Genomic DNA, 27,179 nt, shown 5'->3' with positions numbered 1-27,179 from the left:
GTCTTTAGATGCAGCAAATAAATAATCAATGTACCCTCATGTTGAAATCTGCCTTAAGTGCAAACACAAATAGATGTTGTTTCCACCTCTTTGGAGAATATATATAGCCATGATTCAGCTTATGCTTGCTAATAATATCTCATCCTTGTTAGACTAAAGGCTGCTCTTATATGGGTACCACAGAGTGTTTCGGTATTAACTGTGGTATGTTTGTTAGAGAAATGTTATAGGTTGTGCAACATTTATCATTCCTATATTTTGCTTTGCGCTTTTGTGGTAGCCTAGAATTTCCACATGCTTCATCTTTAAAAAGACACAGAATTCCCTCAATTGAGCCCTAGAGTGCGATACCATCCATGCTTAGCCTAGAGAGACAGGTCTCTAGAGGTATTTTGGATCATTTTAATTAAATTAAAGGTCACCATGGAGCACACAGATTTCAGTGAGCCAAATACTGAGTGGTTTCCATTGCCCGGAACTTCTTATCAATAGGAGCACTATAATCAAAGAGTTATAAAGATTGGATTTGTTTTATTGATCTGAAAGGAAAGGTAAATACAAGCTTATACACGTCCAGAAGTAAAGAAAAAAGAACACCATTAGCACAATGCAGATTGTCCAACTCAACAATAGGGTGCTTGGAAATATGAAAAGTGAAGTACAAGGGAGTTTATTTACAGGGTGTGCTCAAACCTTGTCCAGTTGAACCACTGAGGTGAAGAGCACACACAGATCTCCCTTTGACTGAAACTCCTCTCAGGCAGAGACCTGCTGCCTTGATCTCTCCCTCACTTCCTTTAAGGACTCCCAAAAGCTGCAAGGTGGAGCCATCTGGTTAACACACTTCCATCCCACACATCCTTTTCCCTCAGCCCCTGCATGTTACACTTTGGAATGTGCCATCCCTCAGACCTCTCAGCTTGAAAAAAAAACGTGATTGGGCTGTAAACTATCCCTTTGATTACTTGCTCTAAACAGAAAGGATGCAGGGATGTAGCAGCCCAAACAGTTCTTACGGCCACCATTGCTTTACATCTTTAATCATTCTCAAAGACAGTTTCATTATGGGTCTCTATAACTCAATGACCTTTTATACACAAGTCTTTCTTTCAGAGTAAGCAATATTAACTGTGGATCAAATGAACTAAGGTGAAAAGATAAAGTACTTCCAATCCTAAGAAATGAAAAATAGATCTTCTTTTCAAAATAGGAGTGGTCATAGTATAATGGCTTAAAGAAAGACATTATTTGCAAGTCTGTAAAAGATTTAAAAAAAAAACTAGGAATCTCCTAGTTAAAAGAATAATTTAAAAGAATTTACTTCAAGAGCAGGAAAAAATATTATGATTTCAAGGATATAGCTTAAATGGATGAAGCAACACTAACACAAGCATGTTGGAAGGAAAATTCTGAGTGCTTATCCATAAATCCACAACATAATCATGTTGGTGCAAATACTCCCTCTGTAAAGGAACAAGTCAGATAATGACTGAGTTACAATAGTAACCTTAAAAGGTCTACATCCAAAACTCTTATCCAAACAGAAATGCGCAACAGTTCACATCTTGAAGTCCAACCCAGGATGCTTCATAAAGGAATATTCTATTTAACTAGATATATGTCTCCACATAATGGCATATTTGTCGATTTTATAGCAATACAGAACCAGATTTAGGTTTAGATATTGAGCAACTGGAATCCAGCAGTATTTGGAGTATTTGGCTACTGAGTTCAGATTCATCTCTAGCTGTGGCAGATACACAATCAGGACATTTTGTAACTGCCTTTCAAAACCTTATTACAACTACACAGTTCGATACTCTTAAAATAAATAGTGCATCATCAGCTAAGTATTGAAATAAACATTTCACCACTTTACGCATCATCAGCCTCATTTCAGTGCCTGGTAGGTCATCAACATTTTGACTCACAGCCCAATTTCAGCAGTGCTAAGTGTATAAGTGCTACATATCTTAGATTTGTTTCACACAGACATTCCTCATCATGAACGGCAGGCAGAAGTGCAAGAGGAACACCATAGTCAAGTGCTTTGGCTTGGTGACAGCACTTAATGCAGAACACTGAGTTTTGCGTGATGTTCCACAGAATGTTTTCTAATAGGTATGGTCAATTTGAATTTCTAGGCTAAGATAATAATAACTAATAATAAGTGAGGAAATTTAGCTCTCTCTTTTTTAAGCCCCTGAGGTAATGTCATGTTCTAAAATTCTTAAGTGAAATCATTTTCCAACAGTACTTCACTAAAAGGTTCACTTTTCCCATTTCTACTTTTCAGGAAGAAGTCACCACATAACCACACAAATGTGCATAGCACAATCAGGTAAAACTTAAAGGTGAAAAATGCACTTTGCTAATGAAAAGTAGACTGTATAAAACAGCACTTGAAATAATGCTACCTTTACTAAGCAAGCCCCCAAAGGAAACAAAAGCTGGGACATTTTTAGAGTATTTCTATTCATGATATTTCCAGGCTACCTCACAAATGTGACTGTGATGGCCAGAAGGAAGACAAGGAGTCTTCTGAGACAGCTCCCAGCTCCTGGCTACTCCACTGGCCCTTAGCCTGTTCCTGTGTTAGTGGTTCACTAAAATTTGGGGAATGCCACGGGGAAAAAAAAGGTTCAGCATCTTTTCCACTAGATCCTTGTAATCTCTTTCTACAGGTGTCCTAAGGATAACAATCAATCTCCTGCCTAGCAACGATCATTAGCAACTCAGCAAAGATAAGTTGAATATAGTTTTGAAAGAAGCATACTCCAGAAGTCATCACCAGAGTATCATAAAATAGCTGACCAACGTTTCAACTCCTCTTTTTAACACAGACTGTAAAACTGCTCTCAGTACATGCCTTCCATGCACTTGACCCTTGGGATCTAGGTATGGACTTAGAATAAGCCAAAGGACTTCTTAGTTAATTATCTCTTTCTAGTGATGGATGAGAATCAGATGCCTTGTAATAATGCTGCTATTATTAGCTTGATTGGCTGCCTTTGATACTGTCACAGAAGCATACAGGTTATCTCTAATCTGATTTATCTTGTCCAGAAAATAAATTGACTTCTTTAGAGTAGGAAGGCCTCAGAGTTGAGTCACCTACACACCTCAGCAGGCAGCAATAGGGCCTGTCCTTCAAGTGAGAAATCAAGCTCCGGTAGTAAAGATGTTCATTCTTTCAGTTCTTCCCACAAATGGCAGGAAGGATGGAGGTGGGGAGAGGTGAGTTCAAGTTGAGTTAAAAAAAAAAAAAAAAAAAAAAGAAGTTGTCCCGGAACTAAGCATAGTGCATATTTTATATAAACTTCTTTTTTAGCGCCAAGTAAAGTGGCCTGAAAACTAATCTGTATTTTCTTCCTCTCCCTTTAAAAAGAAAAAAAAAACGTGACATGGAGTCACATCAAGAAACACAGATTGTTTCAGTTGACTCAGTCATACGTTTTCAGGATAGGGGAAAATTTTCAAAGACAGACAGACTTGGCACTTACATTACTTATTTATTTATTTATATATTTAGAGTAGTTTCATTCTTTTCATTTCAGATGTTTCTGCTGGTAGTTGCAGACATGGTCCTTTCTTCCACAAGAGGTTTCACAGTACCAGTGGAAGTGGCTGGTTTGTGATGAGGCTTCAGCAGGACACATGAATACCAATGGGTTTTGCATCCTGACTCACCTCATCAGACTTGCCCAGTCCTGCTCAGGACAACTGTCCATGCCTTGCTGAAATATAGATGCAGGTGAAAATGAGACAGCCACCATTCAAGTAAAACTAAAGAAGTCACAGTGGACTGGTGGAAAAAAGCCAGAAGTAGCTGTACTCCTCCAAGAAAAGGGACTGAATCAAGTGAGTTAATTTTAGCCTTCATATTACAGTGACAGCCTGGTCAGCTTTTCCTACCATCTGTATTTTGAACGCAGACCTTCTTGTCATTACCTATACTTTCATCACCTCAAGACTGAGGTGATTAACAGCACGTCTCAGACGGGACTCCATCTGAGAATCATCAAATGATTGAATCAGAGTTAGATATTGCACTGCCATGTGCTGATGCCAGTGCTCAAGTACAGGCTCAGACTGCATTCAAGTACCAGCTCAAGTCGAAGGCACTGATCAAGATCTATTCTGTCTTACACACCAAAGCTCATCTTTCAAATGAAATCATTTTGGTCTATCTGCCACTTTCCAATGACTGTGGTCAGACAAGACAAGCAAGTCAAAGGTTGCTTCCATACACACACTCGTGCCTGCCCATGAGGACTAGGCATCCTTTAGAACTGTCCTCTTTCCCTGGGGTATTTCTGGGTAACTTGCAGAAGACAACAACATTTTAAGGCTTTGGAGAAAGGAAGTTTGCAGTTATAAGCCAAAATTTAAAAAAAAAAAGGTAGAAGGGAGTTTCTCCAAGTGCTTGCTGGTTGAATTCTCATCCAAATGATTACAGCCATGGTGCTGAGAGTTTATTGTATTACTAATGATTTCTCAAAGCTTCAAATAGGTGCTTCATTTCAAATCCAAAATAAATAGAGTTGCCTTAAACTAAGTGTACTGTTAACATGCAATTTAGAGTGCATGCTAACACATTATCTTTGGGGCTTTTAATCAAAATATAAAATTCACGGTAACCCAGATCTGATATTTTATGCAGAACTATTTCAAGAAAATCTTGCAGTAATGCATCTGGTTCATCTGCTCCCTTCCTGGTAAATACCACGACCTTTTTATAAATAGAAACATTTTGGTTGGAAGGCTGAAGAGCTGCAGTGCAACAGTGCCATCCCCTGTCTGCAAAAATCATTGTCTCTCTTTCAGAAAAGCCAAGGATTAAAATTCTCCACCAATGCCTGCTGTATCTAGGTGGAAGGTTACATGAGAACAGCAATATGAGAGCAACGTGTGCTGCATCACAGTAATACTGCTGGCGAGTTGCACTGTACAACCTAAATTCTGAAATTCCTTTCTAGTTAGCATCATCGGCTTTACATCAAAGAAAATTGCATGAGATTCCATGGATTTTACATTTAAACTCAGTTGTCAGAATTTTACCCAGCATACAATCTGGGGGAGGGGAAGCAATTTCCATCCTTTTGTGAAAAGCAGAAAGGAGATTCCCACACACTTCAAGATATGCCTGAAGAAAATTTGTTCCTCTATCCTACTGCTTCGCATGTTCACTCTTGTTTCTACTGTAAGCAAGGAGCACTTATCATCAAAAGTCTGTGAAAGTACTGTAGCAGCAATAACACCTCCCAAATCAACATACTTGGTTCAAAAATTGAACTGGAATTGCATATTACATGGAATTACATATTACATGGAGTAGTATAACACAAACCAGGATTCCAAAGAAATTTAATTAGAAGCAGAATTATGCCCAAGGGTGTTTCTCCCCAGGATTTCTGGATTCTTTTTACATACTTAACCAGTACTTTTCATTTACAGGACTCTCAGAGGGAATTTCATTGGTTAAGGGCACAGGCAGAACACATTCACTTTTTCTTTTTTGCCTACTTTAGATGCTAACTTTCATCCTTTCCACAGTAATAGGACAAGATCAACAAGAAAGCAAAACTAAGCACAAAGCTGGCCATGAAATTGGTCACGCATAGTTAACAATTCCCTGTACTTGGTAGCAGAAATTCAAGCTGATCATTGTTTGTGGAAGTTAGGAAGTAGTTTGCGAGATTTAGCAACAACTTTAGTGCCATCTACAACTGCCTCCTCCTCTGGAGGTTTAAAAAAATGGATCCTATCTTGATATCCATGTTTGCAAGGGGGTGGGGGGAAAAATACCCCACATAATTAGTATATTGCACTATATAATGCTGATTTCCTAAATGTCTCAAATTAAGTGCAAGTACAGGCAGAGCTGTTTACTTAACCTCCTCCAAACTTCTCTTCTTCCAGTATAACACTCAGTCCTGTAAACCTTCCTCACAGCAAGCCTTCCTTCCAAAGAGAGGGAAGCTTTCTCTCTTACATACTATTGATCCTCTACTGCAGGCTACCATATGATTATTTTAAGGGAACGTTAAACTTCACATCTCAGAGGTTGTTTATCCTGATTACCCTGTTTCCATCAACAGAGCTCAAAACCATCCTTAAAGCAGTCACCAGTCTGTTCTGTCATGTTTTTCATATCATCGTAATGATGGTTGCTTCCACCAAACAAGGACAGGGAACTACAGCTTTTTAAATCACTGGAGTTTGAAGTATTGCTTCTTTCAGATTGGCGTTTGGGAAACTGCTGCTGCAACATAACTACAGGTTTTGCAATTCTTATGCAGCTCCCTGCAATTCCTTTGCTTGATTAGGAATAAATGAAACATCCATGACCTGCCTCTCCTGGGCTTATCTACACTCACAGTGACCCTCCTCGAGGCAACCAGCGATGGGACTCCACTGGGGCCTGACCGTCCCTGCCAAGTCAGGTCACAGATCTCCTTTTCATGTTTCTTCACAGCAGCAGAAGAGAAGCATACCAGGAAGAGTAGAAAAGAAATTCCACTCTTAATTCACTACTGTCCCTATATCATTTTGATGAAACCTCAACTTTCTTCTTTGTGTCTATTGACCTTTGCAGTAAAATGATCTACATACCTAGCCAGCATGCCAGGTTCACCTTGCTTAATTCTCCAGTTGCAATCTTTGAGCTGCAGCTCAAAGCTCATAAATTGACTTGATGCAGGATATGATAAAAAAAAAAAAAGCCTGAAAGAATTTATTTCTTATTTAAGAAAATAAGAAATGAAGTATTGAAAAAATAAAGTATTTCATGACCCCGAAATACTTCATTTGAACTTTACCTATACTAGAGGCAGCATCTGATGGCAACCTAACATTGGAGCACACAGAAAGCAAGTCAGCTTCCACTTTGTTGTGAACAGTTTATTATAATTTAAACTAACAGCTAGAGCCTGATCCACAACTGAAGTCATGGTGAAGAAAAAAAAGTCTAACCTCTGGAGTTAATACATTTAAGTGAGCCATTTAGCCACCTTTTGTGGCGGTTGAGGTGATATCTCCACCTTCAAACCATTTGTAATTACCTTGAGTTAACTATTTTTAGGTAAATATTGTTTTTAACTGCTGTAAAAGCTCACAGTAGCAAGTATCTTTGTCTAGCAAGAATTTAAGATCATCCTACCCAAACAAGCATGAATCAATGATCTGTCTTACACAAGAAAGAAAACTACAGACAAATTGAAATGACCAAGAATTAGCTATGCCACCTATTCCAAAGAGGCAGGTTCAGAGTATTATAATTAAATGAGGAAACATTACTACAAGAGTCACCAGGGGGTGCTGTTAAAAATGCTCATTTTACTAGAGGAATAATGTTCTTTGAAGAGATCCTGTCTTGTCAATGGATGCAAGAAAGCTCCTTATCTGTCTTACAGATTATCTCAGCAAGACTGTGCTGGGAGGAGGAAGATTTAGTACTTCTACCAAATTTCCTGAGAGAGGTTTCCTTATGATGTGCTTCTGAGCACCCTTGCTCCTAAACTGAATTTATAGGAAGCTCTGCTTACCTTACACTAAGAAAATATACAGATTTTGTCTCTAATATACAGAAAAATGACTTAGGAAACCCAAGCTACAGACTAAAACTGAGGAACGTGTAGCAGCTACTACAAGAAGCCCAAGGGGTGTCCTGGACCCAAGAAACCTCAAACTATTTCCATCAGTTTAACTCAATTACCTGGTTAGTTCTGAGGCTGACTTCTTCATGTAGTGTTCCTTAGTAGAATATACATACTTGGTAGCTATTACGCAGAAAAGAGGTCATTTTCTAAGATACGGGATAAGACTTTTTTTTTCCCTTAAAAAGGTCTTTACTTTCACAGTTCTAACCACAAGTTACCAAACTGTATATCACTGAAGAAAACACAAAACTGGAGCCTACATAGAACTGCAGCTTTTCTTAGTTGAATATTGTGAGTCATGCTGTGCCTAAAAAATTGCCCTAGAAGCTGGCGAAGGCATGAAAGACCTTTATCTCTGTCTGATTAGGATACTTTGAAATACCTTTTTCCAAAGCAACTGATTTTCCTTCTACTCCCTAGAAATAGCACCTGAGCCAATTGGAGTGGTAAAAAAAAAAATATATATATATATATTTGGATCCATGATGATAGCAAGTCTTCTTTGGCATCTTCCATGGTTACTTTAATGTACATGACACAAATAACAAATAAATCCTAAAGAATTCCATCATCTTAACAAAATGGAGAAATGCTTTAGCAGGGAAAGGTAATCCATCAGATCTCCTGTTATATATTCATTGCTGCTATGTGCAAAATGAAGAAAAGTACTTCCTAAAGAAACACCCGTATAAATTTTATATGGGCAATTCATTTCAATACTCAGATGATTCTGGGTAAATTATTGTTATTTTTGCACTGTTTATAATGAGGTATACTTAAAGTTAGTTCTCTAATAGTATGGTTTCCTTCAAAGCTCAAGGAATCTTGCTGGCAGAGCTTAGCCTTCAAAAGATGCTGAGATAAAGCCAGCAAGAAAGATGAGTAAAATATTCTACATGTATAGTATGTGCCTCTCTATGTTCCATCTTTAAAATACCTATATCATGCTGTCAGCCACAGATTCTGCTACAGAAAACAGAAAATAAGAGTTCCTACCTAGAATGTACTAGCACTGTTCAAAAAGAAAAATACAACAAAATGGCTGTTCTCTGCTACCAGAAAGTTTGTAAAAGAATTTTTAAGAGTGCACCAGACAGAATAAGCCAAAGTGGCAGACACCACCTCCACACACAGAGCAGTCATGCTACACCTATGTACAGTGCCACAGGGTCTTTCAAAGTTTCATAAGAAAGGTCAAGGATTTCACTTTGTGTGTTGTCTAGACATGCATGTGCTGTGTGACAAAATAAAGAAAAATGCAGCCCTTCCAAGACTGTATACAAAGCCTCGTGTTAACCCTTAACATCACAGCAATTTGAAGTCTGATATCTTTTGGTCATTGCTGGAAATACTTACTTCTCCTGAACATCAGGTTTGCAAGAACCCGATGTAGTATCATTAAAGATACTAGCACACTTTTATGCTGTCTCAGCCAGACTTCCATGAATGACCTTTTCGCCTTGGCCACTGGCACTGTCAATCTCCATACTATGCCATCAGGAGTCTGGAGCTGCTTCACATTTAGGGAACTCCAGATCATCCTAAAAGCACACTGGATTGGATGGAAAGACTTTCTTAAAAAAAAATCAGTTGTTTCAAAGACTTTATTTTTAAGCACACCCTACATAACTTCCTGTCTTGTTACGTGTCTCTCCCACCTGCTCACTGCTAGCATTTAATTAACAATCTTCACAGTTTGCTGCTCACACTTCTCAGCAAGTCATGGTTTTGCTTTAAGCCTCTGCTGATTCACCTCTCTGCAGCCTCTCTTTCATGCTGACAACAGCTCTCTTCTTTCCAGTTAACCTCATTTAGGCCAGTTTCAACACAGCTCCATGCTCAGACATTAAGACAGACTGCTAAGCAGATCCAAACAACAGGTATAGTTAAAGCCATACTGAATTAAAAGCCTCCAGCATTAACTGTTTTTGAAACGGTGGGTCATCTTCATTTTTATCTTATGCCAAAGCCAACTTTCATCCCATTACTTCACTGTTTTTAAAAATAAAGACAGACCTGTAGACTACACATGAAACACTAAATCATAGGAATTAATATCTAAATGATCAGTGGGAAGTTAGAGCAACAGTTTCCATAGAGAGAAGTGCTTGGGAACAAATGTTCTTTACAAAATATTTTCTAGATGATCAATTTTAAGAGCAAAGTCTACTGAGAGTCCTCATGCAGGAACAACTGTTGTGCTGCCTCCTACCTGACAATAAATAACTTTGGATGGCAGTAAATGAGCCTATGGGTCCAATATTGAAGATCCTCAAATCCTTAAAATGAGAAAGAAGGTTGCTCTCTTCTTGGCTGAAAACATCCAAACCACAAATGGAAGAAAATAACCTAGCCCCTAACTGGGGGCTGTTCCTAACTGGGGAGCTATAAGTCTTTTTCTACAGTTATATTCTGCAAGAAAACAAGAATGACCCTTTATGGCAAAGTACTGAAGCAGCACATTTCTCTCCTTTTACTTTTTATAATCCCAGTACACGGACAAACCAGTTTCTCAGGATTGCAAACAGCCTATGTTTCTGACTACACTGGAACAATAGAGGTAAGAATAATAGGGGTAATTAAGTACCTTGGTACCATTCTATGCCTTCAGACTGCTATACGGGTCCACAGAAGAAAGTCTAAGCCCCTAAACTTTACAAGAGGTGTGATGTGGAAATACGGATCAGCTGCTGATGCTTGCTAGTGCACGTCCAGCCTTTAAAGGAAGGCTATGCCCCAAATGTAGGATTCCTACATTTCTGTTATACTTCATAGATGTTTATTCAGTCCAGATACGTATAATTGCATATGAAAATTCCCCCACAGATGGGAAGAAAAAAGTATCCAAGCATTAGCCAAACTGCAATCTGCAATTAGCCCACTCCATCCTAATGGAAAAAAGCATCCCATAAACTCTGTACCCTAGAACAGAAATTTTAATACTACTCTTGAAGATGATGAATAGCAAGAAAGCACTTAAATAACCTTTGAAGCCTTCACTCATAACACTTACTATAAAGCCTAGCACATAGAGTTGTATAGATACTGTTTTCCTTCCGTTTTAAACAAAATGAGTCCCCAAGCTACTCTTCAGAGATTCTCAATGCAATTTTCAATCATGCTCACATGCACATCAGTTTCAAAGCTGTCATTACACACACTAATTTCAAGTATTGATCTAACACTTCATATAGCCTAACATTGCATTTAGCTCAGTTTTCAGTCCTTCTGATACATCCTGGAAACTGAGTGAAAATAACTCTTTGCTATGGCTTTTGAGCAAAAAACACAGGATCTAATGTTTAAACTCAGATGACAATAAGTACAAAGGCTCTCATAAGCTTTGTGTGCTGGTAGAGTCACCTTCACATGCTGGGATTTCTGAGCATTACTGCAGCTGGCAACTGCAGCTCTTATTTTTCTCTCAAAGCACATCATGAACAAATGCTGTTAGCAAAGAGAGTTGCTCCATGTTCTCCATCCAATCTTCTCTGTACTTCTCCAAAACACATTAGAAGGAAAAAAATAGAGAAAAAAAATAAAGAAAAAGGACAACAGTCACTGTTTTGCAATCTCTCCTTCAAACCAAACCCTTAACATGAATATTCTAAAAGAAACCAAACTCAAAAAGCGTTCCACCAAGCTCCTTGCCAAGCTGTGAACATCTATTCATAATATGCTCCTCAAATAAGCTCCTGAAGGACAGGGTTGAGTGTAGAAATTAGGACCCTGTAGATAGAACTTATTCAAACAAGACAGAAATGAATTTGACCAAGAGTGTTATAAAGCAGTTCAGAATCTCTCCTCTCTACCTGTTTCCCAAAAATATGAGCAAAGGTCAGAGTGACCAACTTTAAAAAAGGTGGGTGGGTGTCAGGCTTCTTGATTTTATGACTGCTTCCTAAACTTTCCTTAAACCAAATCCTCCTTGTTCTATAGGAGTCCTTTAAGATGAACTCAGGTGGATACTTACACACTCCTTTAAATTAATATATATGGGAGATAAAAAGCAGTTGTCAGCATCAAACATACTATTTGTGAATCTATCATAGAGTAGGCCGCCTGACATAGGATTTTTTTATTTAGGAATGAGAATCTTAAGGAATAGGAGGGAGTGTTTGTTTCTTAAGCAGTCTGAAACAAGACTTTAGATACAATGAGTCACACTTGCTCTTTTCTTTCAGAGAAACTTAACTCTAAATAGTCTTTCTGTACCAAGAAAGTCAAATTTGTGTTCACTTCTAACACCAAAGAAACATGTTGAGACTACATTTTTACCACAAGTTAATAGGTATTGATGTTTGTCTTCTCCAGAAGACACGAAATAAATTGTCAGGATACCCTGCAAAACTAAAACTTAAACAGAAAATTAAGAAAACAAACACACCAAACAAATTTTAAAAACAACCAAATTTACCCACAGACGGATGATGGCAACCTGAACACTCATAGTTTTTTTTCTTACTCCAGGGAACAGAAGGAAGCAGAAATAGTACATCGATAGTAGTACATATACAATAGGATCATTTTCATGCAACTTATTTTTTGCCTCAATTATGATACCGACAAATGTTCACATCAGAACAGCTCCAGCCTTGATGAAAACACAGTTTATCACACAGTATATCCACTGAATTTACTCTGTCACTTCAGAAATGGCCTTTGTTAAGAAGTATTAGATCTACGCAAAAGTCGTGATAATCAAGTTACAGAAATTGAGCATTCTTTTCTACGCATAAATACAAAAAGACAATGGAGTTTCCAAGCAACAATTCTGCTACTGAGACCTGCAAATGCTAGAGCAAGATGGAAGAGAAATTGCAAAATTCAACAGATGGTAACAGAAAGCCCCTACTTAACCATCCATAAAGCGTATTTACCTCTGTAAACGTAAAGCAGAGCTGGAGCTCCATTTTGTACATCTTCCAAAAATCTGTTTTACAGGTGTGCCCTAGTGCACTGCAGAGGTGCTATAGACTGACATGCCCCCAAACCAATGCCCTTTCTGTTCAGGGGACAACCTTCATCTGGACAGAAGTAACCCTAGCTCCCTGACATAGTCTGCCATACCAAAAGAACACAGCTAAAAGGGATGCGGTACTCCAGCATGCAAACCTAGCTAGGGTACTCATGGGCTTCATGATCTCTCTGAGATGCAGCTCTCCACGAGGTCTTTTAAATTATTCTCTCCACTAGACCTGCAGATATCGCACGCCCTGACTCCACTGCTCAGTACAGCCGCTATGGCTGCTCCATCCTCCTGCTTCTGTGAGGCTACCGTGGAAGAAGTTATTCTCCCCAGTCACTCCCATGTTTTGGTTATAAATAAAATGCTTTTGTCCCTAAGTTAGAAAAATCACTAATTTAGGAGATACCCCTTCTCTCCAAAATCTGGCCCATCTCTAATGATATAAAATTCATAATGAATTTGAGTACTCTTAATCTGTTAAGCTAGAGGCAGAGATTAACAATAGGTTGTTGACTATGTGGGTCAAAATACCAAGAGAATACTCGATCTAGTTTAATGGCCTCTCAGCCACCTGGAGTGAACATTTCTACACAGAGTTTTGTTGTGAGAAGACGATAATGATAAGTCTATTATCTATCAGGCAGTGATGATTACTTCCTAACCAAAAGGCAGTTTTCTCATTTTGAAACAACAGAGTAGAGTTTAGTTTATTCCTACTGATTAACATTAGAGCAACTGCTGCAGATATGGATGATCTCCCAAACACGGAGCTTTTTCAGTAGGGTGAATGTAGCATATATTCTCTTTCTACAGATCTGGTACTGAAAAAAAATAAAATAAAAATGAAAATAAAAATAAAAATAAATAAAAATAAATAAATTAAAAATCAGCCTCAATCCTTTGAAATAAGGGAATGCAATGTGAGCTACAAGAGAGATGTCAGTCTCTCTTAAAATCTCCTTCCCCTTTCCTAATTTACACTTTCTCTAGAATTTTTGAAGGAACCTGAATTGGAATCTGAAATAGAGAGGAAGAGGTAATGCCAAAGAGCCTAAGTCAGACCTCCCAGCAGGAGCTACACAGACACAAATACCCAGTCTTTGCCTCTGCAGATTACAGCTCTGGACCTCAGTTATATAAGGACACACGTGCAGTTTTGCCTCACACCTATATACAGGTTTTTCCTCCTCAAAAATCAACAGGAGGACACAATGCAGGGACTAAATCAAGAAGCCCACAAAATATTCACAGTAAATAGGATTGAACTGGGGTTAATTTTCCCTTAGTTTTTTCCCCCCCACTGTCACCTTTTCCTATTTTGGAGAGGAAAATGACCTTGACAGGATCAAACAACTGTTAATCCCCTCCAGATTTTAGCTTTTCTCTTTTGGATTAGAAGCAGCACTGTTACTTTAAAACCAGACTAAAAGGCAGTGCAAAAGATGAGATATTGTAGCTCTGCTCCCAGCACAGCAAACTAAACAGGATTTGAATTCTCCGCCTTCGAAATATGAAGTAACTATAAATCCCAGTAGGAGAAGGCCATTTGCTGACAGAGACTAGATAGCAGGTGTTAAATTACCTATTGTCCATTGCCTCATGAATACAAATGTACTGAGAATTACCTTCCAAAAAATAATAATAATCCAATAAAGGAATGGAGTTCAAACTGATTCACTGGGGAATTATGTAAACTAGCCAAGATAACATTTCACAGATCATAGCTGAGTTTCCATACAGACTGGCTAGAGGATATTTGCTAGAGAATCTTTCCCATCACATTAATACACAAGTAATACAAGACTGATTTGCACAAACACCACATTTAGATGAGTGTATTAACACACATACACCGGGATCCCTACAAACAAACAAGCAATTCCTGCTTATTATTCAACGTATATGCTCTTACAGAGGAAATTGCATCCCCATGTCTCTTCTTATTGCATGCACACATGTACAAATCCTGAAAAGCCAACATTTGCTAAATCCACTTCTCCAGACAGGAAGAAGAGAATGTATATTAAATATGTCCACAATGTACTTGTCACCACATGGCAACAGTTTTTTTCTAAATGGGTAACACTGCAAGAATCCATCTTGCAGGTTTTCTCTCATCCTGATAAAATAACCCTCAGTAGTGTATTAATCAAAACAATATATATGATACCTAAACCAGACAGTTATATAGATAAGCTTCCAATCCCCCCTTGTGGATAAAAGTGCTGCAGCTAGGCAGACATAATTTGTAATGTGCAGGTATAACACATTGCAACAGCGGTTACATCTGAAGAGTGACAATAAAAAGACATCCTTAAAGAGTTGTGGTTGTCTGTTTTCAAAAAGGGTGCAGAGAGAAGAAAAGGAAATTGGAGAAAGCAGCTGTTTATAAAAACACTTGCAGGTTATTCCTGCAATGCCCTTCAGTAAGAGATCACAAAAAAGCAGTCCTTTTCTATGGAGAAGACTGTGCCTGATGTCTCCCTGGTTACATTGTGCAGTGCCTCACATTATTGTTTCAGCATTTCTTAGCTTTTTGCCCCTGCAGAGGTCTAGGAATCTTCACTGAAACTACTTGCACATTTCTGCAATACCATTTTTTAATCGTGCATCCAATACATATTTGTTTTTGTTAGTGCCACTGACCAAGTGATATTTGATAAACAATGAATACTGCAGCATAGTTTTCTCATCAATCAAGCCATATAAAAGTCCAATCCAGCAATTTAATCTCCTTTTTCTGTGGGCTGTCTAAACACAGTGCTTTTTAACAAGACAGTTTTGTTCTAAAAGTACACACTCAATCCAAGTCTTGTCATTAATTTGAAAAATTACATGCATGATTCCCAGTCCCTGGGAAACATGAAGCTATCTTACAACTATTCTTTAGAACAGAATTTCTTTTAAACAGAGTTGGAATGATCACTGACACAATAGCTGTCAAAGCAGAAAAATAAAATTTAAGATTCATCAAATGGTTTCTTGATTGGATTCCATTTTTTAGAAGGTTTTTTTGGTTGTTTTGTTTCTTGAGACATGTCCAGATTCTAATTTTAAATTTAAACAAAGGTCAAACAACTCAAAACTAATTACTTGGTCACACGTATTGCAGGCAAAGGTACCACCGCATTAAAAAAAACATAAAAAAGTGTTGTTTTTTTTTTCCCACTTTCCTAAAGTAAAAGAACTCCACATATTTGAAACCACGTGCAAATTATATTTATGTACACAGGGTCAATTGTCAGTGACCACAGCATTTGCTACAGACTCTGGACTTCTCTGTTCAAGCACAACATAGCTAACTGCCCTGCATGCATCCCAGGTCTGCCACGCTCCACGTTTACATCCGTGATGCTCAGGGAAAATCCCTCAGGACAAGGTGCTCCCATGTCTAGAACAGAGAAGTCAACCCAGGGCAGTCTGGGAAGGCAGAGGCCATTGCAGAAACCTGGGGCACCCTTCCAGCAGCAGCAGAGGGAGGCAAAGACCCAGCCTAACTTGATCTAATATGGAGCCTCCATTTATTGCAGGGATTGTGTTACACACCTGCTGAAATGCAACAGCCTCTTCAAACCCACGATCCTGCGAGAGGTTTTTCTCCACAGATCACATAACAAACTCACTAGGTCCTCAGATCAAGAAGCTTTATAACACTGACTGCTGTCACTGACTTCTCATTCTGTCTCTAAAGCTCAGGTTGATGTTGGCTGCAGTGTCATCAGCCTCTTGGTAAAGAGGGCTAGCAATCAGCAAAGACCCCTAACAGCTGGTCGGTGGCAATGAGTTCTGCTGGATTCAAGCTGATGATCTGCTATGGAAGCAAAAGTCTCTGTACTATTTCACTAATCCTTCAAGCAACCCACTGTGCCTATTCCCTCATCTCCAACCCCCTCCAGTAGAGAAGTTAGGCAAGGACAGACTGAAACTTTGCCCCAGGAAGTTCCCTTTGAAGTTACACACCATTGATGCATTATGTAGAAATCCCTTTTATTTGGACTTGTAAAAGTCAAACTCTCTCCTGACCTGAAAATGTGAGCAGAAGACCTTTTGAATTTTTCCTCATGGAAACTCATTGTAACAAATTAACATTTAAATTCATTTACCTTCCCAACCAAATTTTAAAATGTCAAGTATTTCACACAAAATGTACCACCACGCAGAACATTTCTATTCAACAATGTTGGAGTGCTTTTCAGAACTATTCAAAACAAACAATCCATTAATGAGAATGGCATAATTTCCTAAGGTCTTAGCTAACCAGACAGTGAGTGCAAAAACTGAATTGTCATTTAGCAAAACAGAAAAGTTTAATTCTAAACTTTTATTTTATCCTTGTTTGGGGCAAAAAGAAATCCCATGCACACACATGAAAAATTGTTCAAACACCTCTGTGCTCATACCAGCAAAAGATCAAGGGGCTACTTTAACTTAACTCTCAGTTTTTCAGAGTATGGATACAAGAGGAGTTTAGGAATGTAAGGAGGTGGGAAAAGAAAACAAAAACAAAGCAACAATACCAGGCAAACTCTTCATCCTCAACCCTCTGCAAATCCAAAAGTGGAGAATGAAGGTGAAGATGTCTAGAAGCTCACAGGAGATGCAGAATTACTTCGTGCTAACTGGGACACAGTTGTTCATCTATCTGGGAATTTTCTGCATGGTGACAGGCCATGTAACTCCACTTGAAGTCTGCAGAAATACTTCAGTTCTCTCATCTGCCTTTTGGTTTTGCACTGAAACATCCCAGATGAAAGTAGAAATTGGAATTACTGTGGTAGGAGATCAGATCTCGAAATCTGGTATGCCCCCCTGCACAGTGGACAATTAGTCTTAATTAAATGGAACTCGCTAGCAATTGTCAGTGCTTCAGTAATCCCTGAGAGAGTGATCATACAGTGATGAACCTGAGCTGAAGACCAGAGCAATACTGTGGGAGCACTAACGTGATCAGAAACCACCAAAAGCCTCCATCCTCCACGCAAAGGTGGAGAAACCTCCTCACAGCCATCGTATTGACTTGCTCTCCAGTCAGTTTCACAACCAGTGAAACTACACTGCTCATAACAGGCAAGGAGCTAAACTGAACTGAGGTGCAGGATACATTAGGCTACAGAGGAAAGGAAACAAATTTCAGAGCAAAGACTTCTGAACTTGCAATGAAATCATACAGAAGATCCAGATTTATTTAAACAATCATAAAAATTGCCGAGTTTAATTTATAGTAAATGCAAATTTCTGTTTTCATATTGAAAACTCATGTCCCAGCTAAAAGAGGAATCCAGAATAGAATTGCTCCAGCTGGGGGGGGAGGCAATAACAGCAGAGAATTTCAAGTGTGACAGCCTACGTACCTCCAGATCCTCTAATGTAAATATGCAGAACTCTGATGGGCTTTTGTTGTGCTACCAGTTGTCTCATCAGACTCCTCTTAGAGTCAGGAGGTGAAATACTTAATCTTCACATTATAAGCAAAAATGCAGTTGATTTTTCTTTTGATCCTATCCCATACCTCAATCCCCCATAATTCAAACAGAAGAACGTTCAAATAATCTTGTGTGATTCTCATTCTCTGTTCCAGAAAAACATCAAACCCAGGTAATTCTGGGGCCTCTTCTGGGGCTATCTGAAATGGTGTTTGGCCTGTGTATAACACTAGCTTCTGGACAGTGCACCTCTTGTTAGACTTCTTCATCAGTGCTTTGGGTCTCAGAATTGAGAATATCTACACAAAGCACTTCATAACATCTGTCCAATCTGTTCTCTGTTTCAGCCTGTGCTCAGGAGCTGCGAAAATGACTCTCAACTGGCTATTTAGAGAATGAAAATTTAGTAATTCCTATGTAATTCCCAGAGTCTGCAGGCACAAATCATGAATGAGTGGTTTTAGCAGCTTCTGAAATAAGGAAAACTTCTTTCCTCCCTCGAGGATAAAGGAGGGGCTTGGAAAGAAAATCTAGTTAGCTTTTCCATTATTGCACACTTTAAAGCCTGATTAGAAATTATCCCAAACTCATTAAAAAATAAAAGAAAATTAAGGCATTTATTCAATTAACCTCCAGAGAGTAGGTCTGTACCAGCACTCAGGACAGTATTCTTCTGGCTATCCCTTGCACACTGTAAGTTTAAAGAGCTATTTTCCAGGCACTACTTTATGTCTGTTGATACCCAGGATCAAACTGTTACTAAATAACAGCTCTTTTTAAGGATGGGAACAGGAATGGGGGGTGGGGGGCAACAATTATTGAAAACTTATATTTTTCTAATATGTCCCAAATTTCTTATTTCAGAGATGCACTTTTTCAGTGAGACTTTGACAAGAAAAAAAAATCAACAGAATATTTAGATATTTGTGGCTTACTTGGGATTCATTTGAAAACTTAAGTCAGCATGCTTTCATCATCAGTTTGGGCTTTCATCATCATCATCACCATCCACATTCAGGAACAGAGGCAAAAAATAATATGGACGTAAGTGTTCACATGAAGAGCAACTGCTGAGTATATCCCTATAATATACATGGAGACTGAAGAATTTTTATACTCTTAGGAGCTATTTTATTAATTTCAGAGATTTCAGTACGTTATTATTCACCTAGGATACAAATTCAACCACCTTGTGGCAGGAAAATGAGGCTCAGAATGAGCTGCATTCTGTTGGCACCTGTTTTTCAACAGTCTGTCACGTTACCACTCTGACAAAATTGATCTGTGACAAAACTATAACAGAGTTAACTTTAATAAATGCCACTGCTTAAGTAAAAACAGATTTGACTACTGCTTTTGAACACCTGGAGGTCAATTTCTGTTCTTGTTTCTGCAGTCTTGTATACAATTGCCTCACCTGAGAGCTCTGGGATTTTTTTTAATTTTATTTTTTAATCTTATTCTCTCAATTTTTGCAGCATCCCTCAGAGACAAATAAATGTCAAAAGCAAACACAGTGGTGTTCTGTTCCAAAAAGTGACTCACTAAAACATTGCAAGATTACACATTTACTCTGTCTCTCTGTTTTACCAACCAAGTTTGTGTTATTTATAAGAAATGCCTTTTTATTATTATTAAGCTGTTGCTCTGCAAATTGAACCTCAAAAATTAAGCTTTATTCCTTCATTGTAATTGATTATTAGTAGATGTGGCTCTCTGCAGTTCATTACTGTCCATACCCTTCTCCAGCCACTCCATTAGCAATGGGGCCTCACTGATAACAGACCCCTTGATCATGCAAAGAGCCAGGGGGAATCTTACTTGCTCTATAGCAGACGTTTGCTCCTGACGCTCACACTGCAGAACTCTAACGTCCGTATTTATCATTTCTCACAAAAGCAGATCTGCCAGCTATGAAGGTGATACATTTTTGCTTTCCTCAGGGTCCTCATGTACTCTGTTTCTGAAGTTCAAAACTAGACCTCTTGCTTCTGAGGTAAAGAAATACACATTGCTAAAGAATTTAGAACTGAACTTGTATTCCAGGTCTATTCCACCTACTACGCTCAGATTACTTATCAACTATGCTCATGATGTGACAACACAACTTGGAAATTATTCTAATCATATTCTAATTTACTGAAATAGCCATGCACACCAGGAAGAGGTATTCAGGGTTTGTCTGCATAATTCCAGAGAATCTAGCATGTGGCTACCTAAAGCAGTATTTTCAAGGTGTGTGCTCCCCTCCTCCTGAGATTTAAACTAGAGGTTAGTGTCATGAGCCTCTAAGAACCTTATTTCATAGCAAATACAAAAAACTAGGTTAAAGCATTATTAAGCTTGTACAGATAGGCACACAAATACACCATGAGAGAACTGAACATGATAAAAAGATTGTACTTTTCTCATTATTTGTTCTGTTGCCACACTCTGAACATGAAAGAGCAATTCTTTTAAACAAAAAATATACAATTAACGTAACATAATTAAGAACTGAAGACTGTCATAAAGAACATTCAAAATAGCTGAATCTGACAACACGTTCACTCTTGCATCTTGTAATCCATTCAGTGAAAAGCTCATTTCAGACTGATATAGCACACTGCTTTTTTATTGTAGCACACACAAAAAACAGACTGAGAAAGAAAATGAATGCTGCAAAATTCTAGATACCATTTGGCCAGCTATTACCTCAAAACATCCTTAGTAAGCTAAATTAGCTTCTTAATTATTTAACCAAATACATACAAAGTTCCTACATGTACTGAATCCCATTCCAAGATGGGGAACCATTACAGATTTTCCCAGAACAATTTAAGAAATCTTGCTTTGGATTTTCAGCCTGGGACAGCAATCCCAGCTCTCCGTGTTCTGTCCATCCTCCTGCATTATGATCTACAGAAGATTGTAACTGAAAGCCACCTAAAGTTTTGCACAATGCTGGACTTTCTTTAAAGGGTAAAGCCTTCCTCAAAAGAAGAACAAGGGTATTCTATTCCAGAAGTCAGCATAGGTTAAAGATAAACACTAAATAGGCCTACAAATTTCAAGCTTAGCAGACTATCTTTTCTTAAAGAAACAGGTCAAAAGTCCCTTTCTCCTCAAAGAGAGGCAATAAAATTAAAGTGCATTACCTATTAACTCCTGCAGCAAGACTTGTTCACACTGCTGTCTCAACTTGGCAAACAATAGGGCTCAACCCATGTTAATTAACAGCAGCGGAAGCCACTCACAAAGACAACACTGAGATATTTCAAAGATAGATGGAAGCCTTTGGGCCACTCCTACGTGGCTCAGATATAGCAGCAAGAGATTGCACATGGAGCACATCCTAGCATCAGACACCATCTCAAGCAATGGTGAAGCAAGCCTAGGTTACAGTCTGTGCTACTGAGGCTACTGCCCTTGTCAGAAAAGTTGATATTTTATTAAAGAGGAGCAAATAGGTTTAATGTTATATTTGCCCTTAGCTTTTTCACACAAACAAGGAGCAAATCAAGAGAGAAGCCTTGCTTCAGGGAGGGGCTGTAGAAATGCTTCAGGAAGCAAGGCAAAAGGTAGATTTGGGATATTACACGGGGATGCAACTTGTTGATAAGGTGTTGATAGCTAAGATAACAACTCATGCTCCTGAAGTGAATACAATTAGCACTCTTTCCCCTCGCTCACGTGGAGTATCTCTGCCTTTTTCCAGATTCACAGAGGTATTTTTAAGCTCTGGATATGCAGCATATGTCCAATCATTTATCCATCTGATCCTTGCTTGGTCAGGAAATAAATGGTCTGCATGATAAACAGCTTCATAATGTGAAATCAAGAAGATGCTGTACAGGCCTGAACTACCATCTTTGATGGAGTTACCAATTGCAAGTCCCCAGGGGAAGGGCAGCCCTATTAGAAGACAGCTGTGATCTCCTTTCTCTGTCACCTGTCACTAAGCAGGATATTTAATCCTGTATCAGTAAGAAATTGAAACCTTATCAGCTACTTAGATTAGGAACTTCCAATGTACCGGGCAGGGGTTATTTGCTTCTCTGTGTTGGTTTGCTGTCACCCTACTCTTTTTTTTTTTTTCCTCATAGGTTAAAGACTAAGGGTAGTCTCAATGATAAGCAAAACAAAAACCAAAACTCTTAGATAACCTTGCATTGACTGGAATTCACAGGTTGCCATATGACCCTAGAGTGACCACACAGGAGGTGGGCATCAATTCACACCATCTGGAGTTTTTAGGATGTTGACCTCTAGGGAACAGTGAAAAGAAGTTAGATTTTTCACCTCTATTCAGTACCAGACCCCGAATTAAGATATTTTGTTTGTTTACCTGGAATCCAGATTTGCTATAACCTACAACTCTGCTTTGCCATGGGCTGACATATGCTCTCAATTTCTTATACACAAGTCAGTCCACCCTGTAACAGTATTAAGTAGTAGTAAATAGTATTGCCTGTCAGATCAGCCACCAGGCAAACTAGAGAAGTAGAGAATGCTTATTTTTAAATTGTAGTGCAGTTCACGTGTGGTGCAGCTCAAAGCTGCAAATGACTCTGAAACACAAGCAGGAACAGGATTGAACAGCAGCTGATCACAGATTGCGTGGTGGAGGGAGGTGTCCTGTTGGCTAAACGTGATGCTAGAAGAACTGCACAGGAGTGAATTTGCACTTGAGATAATTAGCTCTATGGAGAGCACAAACAATGTCTGTACAAGCTAAAACATGGTATAGTCATAAGTAGAAGAAACACCTAGTATCATAGTTAGCTCTGCCAGTATGCCTCAGATCTGATCATCAATATTACATATTCTCTATGGCTGTAGAAACTATGAACAAAAAAATCAAGAAGCAAAGGATGGGCCAACCTCATTATAAAGCACAGTAACTTGCACTCAGACACTCAGGTTTTAGCATCTGGGACCTACTAAGCAGACGAAAACAACATGATAAGCCCATCATGCAGTATCATTTAGAATTCTTGACCATCCCAGTCTTGTCAAATTCACAGTATTTCTGCCCAGTAGGTAAAAACATCCATACTAATATAAGATGAAAATGAAAAGTACCTTTACTTTTTACGTTGTTTGGCAATTTGAAAATGTATTTAATTGCAACAACTTGATTGGGAGGTAACTTCCTCAAAGTTATACAAGTCAGACCTATTAAGTACTGCTTCATTATCAAGTACAGATACTTTTCTTCCCCCCTCTGTTGCAACCTCTCATCTGGAATAGGCACTACCCAGCACTCGTCTCCCTGTCAAAATCTGCAGCAGCAGCAGCCAAGTGATAAGTCTTCATGTTTACCTTTAAGAATGTCAGTTGTTTGTGCTGTCAGTGCTCAGGTTTTATCACCAGTTCAGTGGCACTGAAATTGAGTCCTGGGAGGAGGGAGCCTGCATTATGGGAGAATAGTTAGATGCAAGGACAGCGGTGTTTTTGTGATTGAGAAGTCAGCTGCAATGCTAGCATTTACTATCAATTTGAGCCAGCCGCAACCATAAGGGAAAACCTGATGGCATGATGATAGCCAATTTGATTGCAGATTTTGTGTGCACAGAAAACTATGAATATGTTCAGCAATTCTCAGATTTCCCCTATATCCCACACATGGCCTGCAGAGTAGAAATAGTGAAGTATACATAATTTTTCAAGCCACATTGCTCTCTAGAAGAAAGCAAGCACTCCAAGACCTTTGATGGGCTCTCTAATTTTTTGTTTGTTTGTTTGTTTACATCTACTTGAAAGTAGGAATTCTTAACTGTACCTTGTTTGGCTTTCTTGAGCAGAGTCAGCTTAGTGGGTGATCTCATCACTGGAGGGGTAAAGCAGATAGATAAAGACCTAAATGTAAAGTGATTTTGAGAAATTAAAGCAACAGTGGATACAGAGAAAAAAAGGTGCAAAAAAATGAACAGGCCCAAAGCTTCAAGGAAGGAAAAGTCATGGGTATATACAGGAGGGTAATACTCCAACAGAGAATTTTTTTTTATTTTTTTTTTTTTTTTACAGATGACTTGTATAAGCCAGAAATACACAGTCGGAACTCTTTCCTGAAACCTGAAGATACCAAATATTTTTTAAAATTTTTCCTACTTTTTCAAATGCATAAATTGAATTGGAGAACAAGAATAAACACAAATCAAAGAATTTCTCCATTTCAAATGCAGTAACCCAGTAAGTTTGGAGAGGGCTGAGCCCACCTGAACTCATCCTACTTCACCTTCTACTTCTTCAGGAATAAAACAGTTACAGTACAGCTTTTCTTGTCCCCAAAACCCAGAACATCTTAACAGTTCTAGCAGGATTTGTATTCAGCAAGCAATATTAGAAAGAAAATCATGAAAAGATAAATTTACACACAGAAGAAATTAACAACACTCTTGTCTTAACTGCAAGAAGCTTATCAGATTACTATGAACTTCAGTTAAATAGTAAAGCCCATCCCATGTTTAACAGTGAGATCCAAAGACAAGAAATGATAGGAATGAAAACAATGGAACAGAATACCTTGAACTGGAATCATTAAATTGATAGCACGTGAATGTAGAATTCTGTAAGATACTCACCAGTGGAGTTATGTGCTGCCACATAAAAAAAGAAGTGTCCTCACAGTGTACTTAGTGGGACCATGAAATTAGGATCACTGGTCTGATACTGACTATCATGTTGGGTGTTAAAACTGGATACTGCTCTGAGTTGCCAATGAGCAGGTTAAGACTAACAAAAGGAAATACTAGGAGAGGGTATTTGTAACTGGCACATGCAATTTCTCTAGAATAGCGTACAGAAAGATGAAAGATTTATCAGAAGACTCATATGAAGTAGTAAAAGGGCCAGTGGAGTGACACAGAAATGAGGTCAGTGATTCACAACATTCAGAAGTCCACTTTCCTTGCAAGCTTAACTCTCCCCAGAAGATGAAGGAAATGAAAGAAGGAGGCTTCAGTGGATGCTGTTCCTATCTGCTGGACTATGTATTACCACTGCACTCCCCACCTTATGGGCAGATTTAGTCCACCCTCATTTTACAGAGAGAAAACTGAGACATAGAGCAGAGTACACAAATCCCCCACGGGGACAGAGGCCCTTCATGGCTGTTAGGAACCAGGTTACACGAACATAACCTGCAAAAGAAGGCTCCCAGCCGGGCCCCATCAGGGCTACATACCCAAACTCAAACCCAAAAAGCTGGCTAAGAAACCAACTCAAGAACTCAGCTGGGGGAATACAATGTCCATGCAAGGTTCCCAAGCAGCAATTCAGTTCAGGCAATAAGAGTAGACCGATATAAGCACTAAGATGATCAGGTGGGAAAAAATCTGCAGCACCAAGCCCTCAGGTAAAGAGCAGTTGGAGAAGAGTTCAAGCAAACCTTTCTTGTTAGCATTTCCATATATTAATCCCCAATAGGAAATTAATACTGTTCAAGAAGAAGTTAGTATGTTGTGATTAGTTAGACGACTATGGTCAAATTAATTCTTAAAAACAGTGATGCAGAATATTTGTTAACTGAACAGAAAAGAATCTGGGCTAAATGAGGCCTCACAGTACTACTTCCATTGTTCTTGAAATGGATAAGAAGGTGTCCTGGTTTCAGTTAGGACAGAGTTAATTAAGTAGCTGGTAGGGTCCTATGTTTTGGATTAGGATGAGAAGAGCGCTGATAACATGCTGATGTTTTAATTGTTGCAGAGCAGTGTTTACACCAGGCCAAGGACTTTTCGGCTTCTCGCTCTGTCCTGCCAGCGAGCAGGCTGGGGGTGCAGCAGGAGCTGGGAGGGGACAGACCCAGGACAGCTGACCCAAACTGGCCAAAGGGGTATTCCATACCATCTGACGTCATGCTGAACAATATATAGGGGTGGCTGGCCGGGGTGGGGGGGCCGGCTGCTCGGGAATAGGCTGGGCATCGGTCAGCGGGTGGTGAGCAATTGCATTGTGTATCACTTGTTTCGTACACATTATTAGTAGTAGTACTATTATCATTATTATTATTATTATTGTTATTATTATTGTCCTGTCTTAATAAACTGTCTTTATCTCAACTCCCAGGCTTCACTTTCCCATTTCTCTCCCCCATCCCAGAGAGGGAGGGGGGAGGGTGAGCGAACGGCTGTGTGGTGTTTAGCTGCCGGCCGGGTTAAACCACAACAGAAGGAAAGTAGGGTGTCTTTGACAGAAAAACATGTTCTGTTCAAGCATAGTTCCATGTATGCAAAGACAGCACAAGACTTCCTCCTGATGTGTCCAACTCAACAGAGGTTCTGCAGAAAGTTTTGACAGCATCTTACGCTGTCCCCCCATATGAAAGCCATTGTTTGATTTCCCTGTAACTGAAGCTTCCACAGCTGGTATTCTGCTATCATTTGGCTTTCCTTCTTTTCTGTATGGCACCAAGGTATCCTGCTAAAAGAAAGCATTAAATTATTATTACAGCTGTGCCCACAGGTATCTAAAGCACTGTTCTCAGGCTAACAGATTTTGTTATGAATTATTGGATTACTGTGGGCATCTGTTACTATGTTGAAAAAAAAAATCTACCTCTCTCCTCTATGTAACATGTAAAAGCTAACTAAAACCCATGATACACACTACTAAACCAAATCTTTTATTGTCTAGCAGTTGGTAATCTGATTTGCAAATTAACAAAATCCAAAGGAGCACCTGACATGATAGGCAAAACTTTTCAGCTATTCTCAGTTTAGAAACAATTTTGCCTCACTACTGTGATTAGGAGGTGTGATTTTTTTGGTTTTATTATTACAGTAGCTAGTGTGAAACCTGTATAATTACTTTACATTTCTTCTGCTCCTAGTTCTTATTGTCCCCACCTGAAACCACATTCTTATGACATAACCACCTCCACAGCAGCCATCTGTGATGCCACAAGTTGATTATGACTACAGTCAGGAAAGCAACAGCAGGAGCAGATGAATTCTCAAATACTGAGTTCCTTTCTCTTGCAAAAGTATTTGGACATAAACATGAAATGAAGGAAGGACAAACAATGTAAAAATGTCAGCAGAATGGCAGCTAAACAATCTGGTTTTCAAAGTTTACCACCAGGTGTTAGTAATTCTGTCAGGAAGTTCACGGTTGTGTGATGAAATAGGACTATACCCAAGA

The 27,179-nt window shown here is 38.9% G+C and overlaps 1 protein-coding gene across 1 annotated transcript in view; it reads right to left on the bottom strand.

Annotated features, from left to right (window-relative positions):
- The window catches only part of GRID1 (glutamate ionotropic receptor delta type subunit 1), a 576,662-nt gene extending 552,784 nt beyond the window's left edge, over positions 1 to 23,878 (bottom strand). Inside the window, exon 1 of the mRNA XM_080597920.1 lies at positions 23,818 to 23,878. Within this exon, the coding sequence (XP_080454046.1) occupies positions 23,818 to 23,863 (46 nt within the window). The 5' untranslated portion in view covers positions 23,864 to 23,878. The remainder of the gene's footprint in view (positions 1 to 23,817) is intronic.
- Positions 23,879 to 27,179: the final 3,301 nt, after the last annotated feature.

Source organism: Anser brachyrhynchus (assembly GCF_964034855.1).
Source record: "Anser brachyrhynchus genome assembly, chromosome: 6".
Lineage (NCBI taxonomy): Eukaryota > Metazoa > Chordata > Aves > Anseriformes > Anatidae > Anser > Anser brachyrhynchus.
This window is presented reverse-complemented; position numbering and strand designations above follow the sequence as displayed.